The sequence below is a fragment of the Paroedura picta genome, chromosome 14 (genome assembly GCF_049243985.1).
Source record: "Paroedura picta isolate Pp20150507F chromosome 14, Ppicta_v3.0, whole genome shotgun sequence".
Taxonomy (NCBI): Eukaryota; Metazoa; Chordata; class Lepidosauria; order Squamata; family Gekkonidae; genus Paroedura; species Paroedura picta.
The window spans coordinates 36594368-36606439 of NC_135382.1; the positions used below are offsets into that span (position 1 = coordinate 36594368).

The window sequence follows — 12072 nt, forward strand, 5'->3', positions numbered from 1 at the left end:
GGCTGGATCCAGCCGAGGCAGCTGGTCTCCGAGCCGTAAACCAGCGGCTGGGTTGCAAAAAGTCCTCGGAGGGGGGAAAGAGAGAGAGAGAGAGACGCGCAGCCTTCTGCTCGCCTGCGGTCTGGGCTGCCCCTCCGGGCCCTTTTAGTTTGGGGGGGGGGGAGCAAAAAGTCCCGCTAAGAACTCCGCCGTGCGAGGCGTTGGGAAGCAGAGAGCCCTTGCCTTCCCTAGAAGCTCCATGAAGTTTATGGGTCAGGAGGGTGGGGTGGGGGGGGGCAACAAATCGCGACGGGTAGATATTTGCAACAGTAAAGATTTGCTAGAACAAACCGGCTTCATTTCACTTTCAGCGCCAAACCCACCCGGTTCCTGACAGCCCCCTATTCTGAGAATTTCCACCCTTCCAAAACTTGGGGACCTAAATTTAGCAACCTCTAAATGCAACATATTCTCTCCCCACTGCTTTTACCACGCGAAGAAGTCACGGCTTACAATCACTGGGTTGACCCCAAAAATAAATAAAAATTAAATAAATGCTCATGAAATAACCAAAATAACAAGGGAATGGTAATCGTTCCAGAAATAACTGGACTTTCTGTGCACTGAACAAATAACATTGCAGAAGAGTGAAACAGGAAGAATACTGCCTAAACACCTCTGCCATTCCCAAAACCTGGCTGGTTTCGAATTGCAGAGCACTCTGCCGGTCAAATATCTGACTATAATAATAATAATAATAATAATAATAATAATAATAATAATAATAATAATAATAATAATAATAATAATGCAAAGATACATTTGCAGTCTCAAGAACTTGGCTAGATCACCAACAGCAGAACCTCAACGACCAGTCAAATATCCTACTTTGACTAATAATAATAATAATAGGAATAATATAATAATAATAATTCCATTGCATCTCAGAAGATTGTAGTCAAAGTGGCAACAGTTTATTAGCCAAAAATATATACTTTCTTGTACAATTTGGTTCACACATATGTACATTTTTTTTTTACTATATATACAAAAAAATTTAAAGACTCCTATTTCGCACTGGACTTTCAAAAAACCTCACAGACTCAGCTAACCCAGATGGATAGTACAGAAGCAGTCCCCCCCCCTCCCCTCGGTTTTTGTCTTTTTTTCTTTTTTTTCATTTAATACATGGGCATGCGTACAAGTTGTTAACTATACAGAGAATTTTATTTTACAGTCATTAGAACATTAAAAAATAATAATTAACTAGGATGATGACAGCGCAGATAGAACCATAGCTGCATCAAGCTGGTTCTGAGGCCTGGAAGAAAAGGGACAGAGGACAGAAAAAAAATATGAATTAAAAAAAATGAATATTTATCCGGTCATCTCAATAGGTGATCGCTGCCTTGCAGCTGACAGTGGCTATAACCAGGAACAAATGTCCTTGGGAAATATTCAGGATTTTCCAAATAGGGGCTTCATTTCAACATGGAGTTTTGAGATGCCCACGAGACTGTAAAAAAGAGGCAACTTGTTTGGTCAGCCTGGTGGGCCTCGTCCTGATAAAAGGGACCCTAGGCCGCAAAAGCCTGGGCCACGATAAACAGGATCCCATTTGAAGGGGTGGCTGTGACTAAAAGGACCCCTTCCCAGTGCAAATGTATGGGAGCTGCAATTCTTTGTTGGCTAGATACTTCACTGAATATATTAGAGGCCAAGTGCTATGCAGTTCTACTGAACCCCCTCCTCTGTTTCAGACAGTCTTGGGTTTGATTAACACTATTCCTTTGTTGCATGAAATATATAGGGCATTTGTTGGCCTATTTTGTATGTAAGTTAATCGCTTTTAAAATAAAAAGATATATACATGCATGCATTAACCGTAACCGTGGATTTCAACACGCTGCAGTCGGTTTGTATTCTATCCCTGGCTGTGTTATTTACATCGATGGAAAAAATTGGATGACTAGCGTTGTTATTTTGCACGTAGACTGCAAGGTTGCACTTGAGACTCTACAAGTGTGCAAAAGTGTTCACCCTTTATATCAGAGGCCCCCATTTTCTGGAAACGTCCTTCTACCTCTCCCCTTTTGAATGGCATTGTTTAAATTGGGGGTGGGGGTTGCTTGCCAGGCAGAAAGGGCATGAAGAACAATTTCTGTTTGCCTATTTATTCCAGCAAGACAAAAGCACAGGGGGAAAGAGGTAGTTTTTTTTTTTTTTTGCATGACACAAGCAATTTGACAAAGCTCGAAAATCCAAGGTCTGAACTATCCCCTGTTCCTATTTAATATCCCCCAGGCCTGGAAGAAAACACACTGAATATTGAAAAGAAACCAGAGGCGAGAGGGGGTTTTGGAGGGGATGAAACATTTGAACACTCTCCTCTTCCAGCTCCTGGAACCACTGTTTACTCAGAAGTAAACTCAAAGTTCAAAGGGGTTTACTCCCAAGTAAATGCTCAGCCTCCCAGGAAACCAGTCGCAGGGAATTCCAAGGAACTTTGCTCCTAAGCAGGATTCTCTGCTCTCTACCCAGTCCCTGCCCCCCCCCTCTCCCCAGGACATGGATCATCTCTTACCGCCTCTGAACTGGTTGAAAAGCGGCCTTTAATAATCTTTTCTCTACTTCCAAGGCACTAGATCGATCTAAAAATTAAAAAAAAGAAGGGACAAAAGGGGGGGAAAGTTCCTTAAAAATAATCCTTAGATTTGCTTTTCAGAGTCCCTGAATTTAAATCCCTTTTAAGATTTTCGACTCATTCAAATGCAAGGTCGGGAGCTTATGCAAAACCCAGACTGGGGCTTCAGCTGGAACTTTTTCTGCCAGTTCATGCCTGGGAGGAGATGGGGCCCATTGGGTCCCTGCTGCACCCAAGTCCGTCACTACTCGCGAGTAAAACCGCCCTGAATTTCGGTTTCGGACTCAAGCTTCTAAGTCAGGCTGAACGGCTTTCAAACAAGGTAGAGGAGGAGAACAAGAAGGGGGGGGGAGAGATTTTTTTAAAAAGCGAAATGATATTATCATTCCAAAGCTTGCCGGGGGGGGGGGGGAGGGGGGAGCAGGGAGAACCGTTTCACCCCCCCCCTTTCCTTTACAAACTGCTTCATTCAAAAATATCAAGAGATGTCGGAGTGAGAATCTCTGTGTAGGAAAAAAAAAAGAACTATTTCCAGCAACAATAGGGGTCTCTCTCTCTCTCTCTCTCTCTCTCTCTGTTTTTTTTTGGGGGGGGGGTTGCCAAAGTGAGGAAAACTGAACCCCCTCCCTGTTTGTCTAGAATGGCTAAAGGAGGGCCTTGCGGGGGTCTCCGGCTGGCTTGCAGGGTCTCACACTCCGGCTGTTCCTTCTACTTTCCCTCTCCCCCCACCCCCACACACACACTTCCTTGTCTCTCAGCGCCTCCTTTTCCCTTCGCCCGTCGGGGAAAAAGTCGCGCACCTCGGCCCGTTGGCTCAGCCCCAGATCCCTCAGAGTCCCCAAGACTCCGGCGTAAAGGCGCCAGGGATCGCAGCCCTCCGCTTTCCAGGTTCCCAAATCAGGGTGCCGCGGGCTCCCAGAGGCAGGGAGACTGGTCGGCCCTCGACGGCTTCCCCGGAAAGGCAGAAAGGGGGGGCTTTGCCATTCTGGTCGACTCAGCCCCGTCCTCAGAAGGGGAGGGGGTGTCTCTTGGGCTGCAGCTTAATGGCCCCCTCCCCCCACCCCCCGTCCCGGTGCCCCCTGTTGCTCTCCTTTCCCCCCCTCTCCGGCGGTTACCTGTTCCGGAGGCTTCGGCGCTCTGCGCTTGGTCCGCGGGTCTGGAGAAGGCCGCGATGGCCGCCACGTTGGGGCCCGTGCTGGGGTTGGCCCCCCCGAGTCCCAGGAGGTGGGGCGTGTTCAGCAAGGTGAGCGGGTGAGGGTGGGGGTGATGCGAGAAGGCCCGCCCCGACCAGCTGGCAAACTTGCCCAGGGGGCACGAGGAGACGAGTCTGTGCGCGGGGCCCGCGGTGGGCGACGGGTGGGCGCCCCCGGCCAGCTGCAAGCTCTGGGGGGCCGCCGAGGCCGCGGGCGGGGAGCCCCCTCCGCCGGGGGGAGATTTCCTCGAGGGGTTATCCGGGCTGGTGGCCGTCTCCGCCAAGGACCAGATCTTGGCCTTGGGGGCCGGCGGCGGCGCTGGCGGCGGGGCCAAGGGCGGCTGCGGGGCCTGCGCTTGCAAGGCCGGGCTGGGCGCCGTCGGGGGGGACGCGGGGGACGAGGCAGAGTGCGGCCGGAGGACCCCCGGCGAAGGCAGCTCGCCGGCCGAGGCGCGCCGTCTGGCCTCCATGGCTTTTAAGAAGCTCTCCGGGGCGGCCAAGTCCTCCAAGCCGTCGGAAGCGTCGGAGTCCGTGGTTTTGGCGTCGGAGTGGAGCAGCGCCGAGTCGTCGGGGGGCTCCGAGCCCTCCTCGTCGTCGTCCTCGTCGTCGTCCTCCAGCTCCCGGCCCAGGAGGAGCGGGCCCCCTTTGGCGCCCGTCGGGGCGGCGCCCTCCATGTTCTCGGTGTCGATGTTCTCCAGGTCGATCTCCTCCTCGTCGGGGTCGCGCTTGTCCCCCTCGCCGTCCTCGTCGTCGTGCTCGCTGCCGTACGAGTTGCCCTCCTCGTCGGTCCGGCTCCGCGGAGCCCAGGTCATCTTGTTCTCCTTCTTGAGCCGCCTGCGGGCGTTGGCGAACCAGGTGGAGACCTGCGTGAGGGTCATCTTGGTGATGATGGCCAGCATGATCTTCTCGCCCTTGGTGGGGTAGGGGTTCTTGCGGTGCTCGTTCAGCCAGGCCTTGAGGGTGCTGGTGCTCTCCCGGGTGGCGTTCTTGGGCCTCGACGGGTCGCCGAACTGGTACTGGCCGTAGGGATAGAAAGCCGGGTGGTGGTGCGGGAAGGCCGGGTGCTGGACGCCGGGGCTGTCCTTCAGCTCGTACTGCGCTCCCTGCACGGAGAGAAAGAGGGCACTGGGTCAGGCAAGGGAGACGAAAAAAACCTCCTTGCAAGGAGGCCAACACTTGAAGAGAGGGAGCCACCATGAGAGCTGGAGTCGAGACTGGCAAGATTTCGGGAGGCAGGAGCTCGGGCAAGAAAAGAGCCAGGATAAGGCTCCAGAGCTGGAGTGACCGGGCAAGGCAAAAAGACCCAGAAGTCAGGCCCCGCTAACCTAGCAGAGGTGAGCCCAGAGCCGTCGAAGAATTCTATGATGCCAGGAAGACATCTCCTGGGCCCACCAGTGGAATAAAATAAAAGGATTATCTCCCATTTCATTCGTAGACAGTCCAGTCCTGCCCCCCTCCCTTGCCACCGCAGTCTTCTTCCCATAGCCCCCCCCCCCTCCCACAAAAAACTCCCTAGAGATTTCGAGAGCGTCATTTTGGATTTTTTTTTTAAAAACCACCTCATGCGTTCTCTTTTCCTCTCCCCAAGAACAGTGAAATCTGGAAGCCTGCAACCATTCCTGTTCCCATTCACCCCGAAGGCAAGCTACAAGATGGAAATGGCCCGGTGTGAGTTTGAAGGAATGCGGGTATTTATTGTCTTTCTTGCCGAGGACTCCCGTTGGCATTCAAATGTCCACCCCGTTTAGAGATATTTGGGTTCCCCACCCACCCCTCGACCCAAGCCCCTGTTTGAAACTTCGAAAAAGTAAAACACAGGTGTCAAACTGCTAGAATCGCTCCTCAGGCTCCCCCCCCCCAAAAAAAAAACAGCCTTGCATAACGGACTGGGGTTGATAAACGCCACTACCCCCCCCCCACCACTCAAAGGCTCACCAAGGGAAAAAGCCATCTATCCTGCCCCACACCTATATCGTTCTCCTTCCTTTGGACGCGTTCAGGGATGGCAGAATCTTGAGGGGGGGGGGTGCCGGAGTGGGTGGAAGAAGAAATGCTGCCGCCTTGAGATTTTCTTTTTGCAACTTTAATCTTTTTTTTGGGGGGGGGGGAAGAATAGCACATAGGCCGAAAATGGCCCTGCTTACTATATTCCAACTGGGGGAGGGGGAGGGGGATAATTGAACCCAGACTGACTCAGCCTAGGACAGCTCGAGAGGTTATCCCCCCCCCTCCGGCCACCCCCGAAAAAGCTTCTTTGACATGTCGTGAGCCATATTTTCCGCGCTTCTCGGATCGGACCCTTCTCTGCAGACTTTTCTTCCGTCCCTTCCAAAGTGCATCCCTCCCCGGCCAGAGCTCAATTTAAAATGTATTTTGGGCCGGGGGAGAGTTCCAGCGCTTCTCTCCTTCTTCTCCGATGCCGCCCCGTCCCCTGCGCTCCTCTCCTTCTTCTACCCCCGTCCCCTTTTCTCTCCCCCCCCCCCTCCACTCCAAACTAGCCCGGAATTATTTAGCCGCTGCACGGGAGCGCCTGGCGTGTCGGAGGAGCCCGCGCGCGGATCCAAGCGCCACCCGGCCTTGGAAGCCCCGCTTCGTCCCGCAACTCTCTCGGAGACCCTCGACCTGCCGCGTTCGCCCGGAAGAGGCAGCGAGTCAGGCGGCTCCGCAATCGGGTCAATTGCGCCGCCGGCCTTAGTCAATTTCACCTCGTTTGTTCTTTGAAATCTACAAAACGGCGAAAGGGAGACCTCCTTCGCAAGCCGGGGAGGGGGGGTACGTTTTACTGGGGAGGGGGGAGCTGCGGCAATTGGGGAAGGGGGCAAGAAGAGGGCGGGGGGGGGGCGCTTTCTCCTTACCAGCTGCGGAAAGATGGGCAGTTCCGTGGCGTAGGGCAGGAACGCTCCGTATCCCTGGGCGGCGGCGGCGGCCGCGTAAGGCGCTCCGTACATGGTGGAGAGGACGTTGGAGAGGGTCCCCGTCGGGCTGAGCTCTGCCCCGCTGCGGGAGCTGCCGTTCCCCTGGCGATCCGTCGCGTAGATGGGCCGGATATACTGGTATCCCAGTTGGGAAAAGGCCATGGCGGGGTGGGGAGGGGGGAGGAGGGGGGGAAGGAGAAGAGGGGAGGGGAAAGCGGGAGGAAGGAGGGGTGGGGGGAGAGAGAGAGAGAGAGAGGCGAAGCAGGCGAAGCGGGCGAGGGAGGAAAGGGAGCGCGCGAGAGCGGCACAAGCTGCCCGAAGAGGGAGCCGGATCGCTCGGTCCGCTGTACTTTTTTCCTTTCTTTCGCTTTTTTTTTTTTTTAGCGTCGCTCCGAAACTCTGCCGGACATGAGTGCTGCCGGCTGGGTTCGGCAGGGGAGAAGGGAGGGGAGGGAGGGAAGGAAGGAAGGTAGGGTGGAGACGAGGCGAGGCCGGGGGGCTGCTGCCGCCGCCGCCGCCGCCGCCTCCCTCCCTCTCTCTCTCGCTCTCTCCTTCTCCCTTCGGCCGCTTCCTCCTCCTCCTCCTCCTCCGGCCGCTGCCGCGTAACGATCCGCCGGCTTCTTCCTCGCTTCACTTTTCCTATTGATCTGAGTGGACTCCGGGTCAGCTCCGAGTAGATCGCTGCAGATTATGGAACTCCCGCCCGTGATTGACAGCCCGAGTCTCTCTCTCTCTCTCTCTCCCAAGCCCCGCCTCCTTCTTTTAAAGTCTCTCTCTCTCTCTCTCTCTCTCTCTCTCTCTCTCTCTGGCTTCTCACTCGGCCTCCCCCCCCCCCAGCTCCGCGCCTTTCCATTTACTGACGTCGCGATCTTTTATTTGAGTGCGTTTCAGATCTCGTTCAAGCCGTCGCCAACGTTCGAGGTTTTTTTTTAAGAAACAAAGCTTTAACTCTGCCCCAGAGGGATATTTTTAAAAATAAAAGACATTCCCCCCCTCCACCAAATTGTTATTAGTAGTTATGGATAGTTCAGGGATCGCCTCCCTCCGCTTGAAATCAAAGAAGAGGGGGGGAAGGGGTGTCATGGAATTAAGACGGCGCTCCGCATAGGATTTTGAGCAAGGGGGGGGGGGTGTCTCCAAAAGCCGGCTCTTTCCTGCCCTCCGACCGCTGGGATCGCCTCGCGAGTTGGGCTAATATAGATTTAAAAGTCCGCTCTTTCTGCCCCCTTCCCCCCCTCCCCCCCCCACAACAAATCGATGTGGATTTTCTCCTCGCTCGGATTCTTGCTGGAGTTTTCTCTACCGCAGTCGGCCAGAGCCAACAAGGTGCAAAAAAGAAGAGTCGGGGGGGGGGGGAGAAAGAGAAGTTAATTTGCCCCCCCCCGCAAAGGACTTCAAAGATGAGCCGGTCAGGATTGTTGACATCAAAGGCGAGAAAAAGGAGGCGAATTAAAATTTGAACAAAGAGCCCGGCCCCGTGGGCCGTGGATAAATAAGGGGTGCGAGGCAATGGTGTGTGTTTGCGCGCGTGTGTGAGTGTGTGTGTGTGCGTGCGTGTGAAGGATCCCCCCCCCTCCAGAGAAACACAATGGCAGGCCATTTGAATGAAACTCATTAGGACCTTTTTGTCTTGGTGCGAAATCTCTAATTAGGAAATTTATGGCCGTTTGGCTCGCCCTCCGCGGCGCAGAAAGAAGCCGCGAGAAAGGTGGTCCGTTTACCTGGGCAGGACTAAACGCCACCCTCACCTCCTCCAAGTTATGGAAGTGGGTTTGCATTTGTGTGCATGCGTGTGTGAAACTGTAAGGAGACAGCTTAAATAATATGGCTGAAATGATAAGATTTTTTTTTGGGGGGGGGGGAGTAGGAATTCCTGGGTTGCAAAACAAACTTCCCCAAAAACGGATCCTGAGTTTTAACTTCTTCCTGAAAAAAATGACAGCGACTCTCTTTCTTTCTTTCTTTCTTTCTTTCTTTCTTTCTTTCTTTCTTTCTTTCTTTCTTTCTTTCTTTCTTTCTTTCTTTCTTTCTTTCTTTCTTTCTCCCTGAATACCACACGCGCGTTTTTCCTCCTCTCAGGCAAACACGCATTCGGTGACTGGTGTCACGGTCTGGCCTGCAGCTCGACTGAGCGTCGGGTGCGTTTCCAAGCAGACGTGCACGGGAATAAAATTTCAATAAAGCCAGGAGCTTGGTAAAATCTAGGCCAGGATCCACCACGGCTGTCTTTCCACCGAGGAGGCGGCCCGGCAGTTTTCTTCCAGTTTGATCTATCCCTTTCGACCATAACTGCTGTGCTAGGCTGTCCGATTCTCGTTTCTTTCCCCTCCCCTTATGGCGTTTATTTATATATATACATATATCTCCAGTTCTTCCTTTTCCTTTTTTTCCCGGGGAGGGGGAGAGTGAGGGCCAAATGAAATGCATGTCAGATTAAACAGTTAGAAGGCTCGCCCTTGATCGCTTGCTCTATTAAAGCTCCCCCGTCTTGTAATAAATACGGATTATGTCCAGAAGCAAGACTCCGAATTAAAATTCCCGGAATCAATATAGAAGAATCTGGAAGGGAACATCCTTAATCGTATTAGGCTGGTCTCGAGATCTTCTCCGATCTGCTAATAGGGCATCCCCCCACCCCACTCCTGTCCCAAATTCCGGGCTTTATGTCCCTCTTTCAATTTTACTCTTGTTATATTTGGGGAGACTGTTGTAATGGAGAGAGATAATAACCCTTTGAATCCTGGGATGATGATAATGAAGAATCATATAAGAGGAGAAGGGCAGAAGGTCATCAGGGGAAGGACAAAAGCAGAATTTTAGGGGGGGGGAGAAGGGTATTATTTCTTCCCCAGTGCATTTTCGAGGGCGCAATTTCCCTTGGTTAGGGAGAAACACCCAGCTCCTAGCAGCTCAAATATTCCTTAAAGGCAAGGGAAAGCGGGCCAAGGGCCAGGCGGCTTTAGCTTATTTACTCGCGAGTAACGTTGGAGTCCTGATTTCCAGCATGCGACCTCAAAGTCAGTGGCGGGACCAAATCCACTTCAAACGCAAGGGATCCAATGAGGACGATTCTGACATCGGGGACTTTAGGCGCACTTCCTTGGAAGGAAATCCTAAAGCGAGTTTGTTTGTGTGCTTTTTGCAGAGGAGGGGGACAGAGTGGGGGGGATCAACAATGCTGATGATCGTTTTTTTGGAGGGTGGGGATGCCCCAGTCTCGATTCTTGCCCCCCAGGAAGCCCGGATTCCAAAACTCCTCCTGAACTACCAGCCTCGAACCGATCTGGCCACTTGATCGTCCTACCGAGAATGAAAAACCGAGCCTAATCTATCAGCCTAATATTTGGGCCCAGTCGCAAGGCCAAAAGGTCCCCGGCCGCTTCCCAAGTGGGTCGGAGCTGCGCGCGCCTGCAGGGAATCGCCCAAACCAGTTGTCAGGCGCGCCTTAAGAGCTTCCCGACGACCCGTCCAAAGGAAAGCGGTTTGTCAGCGGTTGTTTAGTTGGATGGGAGGACTCTTGAACCCTTTCCCCGGCCTGACCGCCTTCTGTTCAGTATATCCCCTTCCCAGGCTTCGCTGGCCTACCCAAGTGACACGTGTCTTTGAGACAGGTCACACGCTCCCTTCTGCCTGCATGGTATACGCGCCGCAGAGCCGAGGTCGCGAATGTCCCGCGGACACGATCCCACGTCGCGACAGATTCAGGAACTTCGCGGCATGGGGTATGTCCGACGGACGCCTGGACCTCAACCCCCCCCCCCCCCCGCCCCGCGCCGCACCCGTGCCGCACCCGTTCCTTGTGTGCACCCAACGTATTCAGACGGGACGCAGAGATCACCTGCTTTCCCAGATATTTCGGTGGGAGGGGAAGGAGGGCTTATACTTTTGGGAAATGCGACCATCATTGCTTAGCTGTCGGGGGCAGGATCTCACCCCCCCCCCGGGGGGTTCAGTCCTTAGCTGGAGAAAGGAACGTAGGTGTTGGGCAGGATCAGAACCTCCCCGTCTTTCCCTCCTTCCCAGATCCGAGAAGACCCCACCTGCTGTTGGAAGTTTAACCATGACCTGTGCAGGGAAGTTGGGGGCTAAGTCCCATAGAGCAGGGGTAGTCAACCTGTGGTCCTCCAGATGTCCATGGACTACAATTCCCATGAGCCCCTGCCAGCATGAGCCCCTGGAGGACCGCAGGTTGACTACCCCTGCCGTAGAGCTCAGTTTCTGGCTACTTTGCCCTCACAGCTCCCCACCCTATAGGCCCCCTTGGATGTGGGGAGAGGAGAGGGGAGGCTCGCGGGGAGAGATCCCACAATCCCAGTGGGTGGGGAAGGAGTGGCTGAATGGACGTCCCACAAGACCCAGGTCAGTAGAAGGGTGGAGTTACTGGGAGAAAAAGGAAAGAATTCAGGGAAGGAGAAGGGAGCTGATGGGGGGGGGGGGACTGACAGGTATTTCAAGGGGAGGTGCGTTCCGCTGGCAAAATGCGGCCCTTTCCCAGGGCTGGAGAGTAATCTGTAGATCTGGAGGAGGAGCCTTTGCGTGTGTATTGGTTAAGAGCGGTGGCCTCTAATCTGGAGAACCTTTCAGGTAAGGTGTGTGTGTGTATAGGGGTATATGCCTTAAACCATATATATATGGGGAGGGGAGCATTGAAGCAGGAAGTCAGGAAGGGGGGGGAATCCTGAGAAGTTCTGCTAAAGAATTCCAACAAAAACTGAGTCCAATGGCACCTTTAAGACCAACATAGATTTATCCAAGGCATGAGGTTTTTGTGCAGGCTTACTTCCTCAGACCTAAAGAATTTGTACTCTGAATGTTTTTGCCTGCTGGACTGGGGATGGGTGGGTAGGTGGGGGGAACGCACCTGAAAGCAAGTTCAGGGGGAGAGGGAAGCTAGTTCGGACAGACACGGAGGACTACACACCAAACAGGGCGAAGAAACCGAGAGATGCTCGGCTGAAAAGGATGCCTTCAGCCAGGGGTAGTCAACCTGTGGTCCTCCAGATGTTCATGGACTACAATTCCCACGAGCCCCTGCCAGCGTCTGGAGGACCACAGATTGGCTACTCCTGCCTTCAGCAAACTCCAAATAGAAAAAAATCAAGCTCTAAAGGGAGGGGGCCTGAAAGCTGGTCTCCAAATTAGAGGAAGCCTGCCTCTGTCTCTCCCCCCCACACACACACACACGCACACCACACACACTCCAAGGCGACAGATAGCAAAGCCCGCATTCCTTTATCACATATGGACACAATCTTCTTTGGCGCTTCTGGTCACATCTGATCAGACGAGACAAACGCCCCCCTCCCCAACCCAGAAGAGGCGTCTGCAACAGGCCCTAGTTT

General features: G+C 53.5%; 1 protein-coding gene across 2 annotated transcripts; it reads right to left on the minus strand.

Moving 5' to 3' along the window:
- Positions 1 to 931: 931 nt before the first annotated feature.
- On the minus strand, positions 932 to 7442 carry IRX3 (iroquois homeobox 3). Of its 2 annotated transcripts, XM_077310187.1 has the most exons (4): positions 6671 to 7441; positions 3739 to 4918; positions 2564 to 2630; positions 932 to 1300 (listed from the first exon to the last, which is right to left on the minus strand). In XM_077310187.1, the coding sequence occupies exons 1-4, from the start codon at positions 6890 to 6892 to the stop codon at positions 1246 to 1248; spliced, it is 1524 nt and encodes a 507-aa protein (XP_077166302.1). In that variant the 5' UTR covers positions 6893 to 7441; the 3' UTR covers positions 932 to 1245. The 2 variants fall into 2 exon arrangements, with proteins under 2 accessions (XP_077166302.1, XP_077166303.1); XM_077310188.1 differs by lacking the exon at positions 2564 to 2630 and having other exon boundaries at positions 6671 to 7442.
- Between the last annotated feature and the right edge of the window lie 4630 nt (positions 7443 to 12072).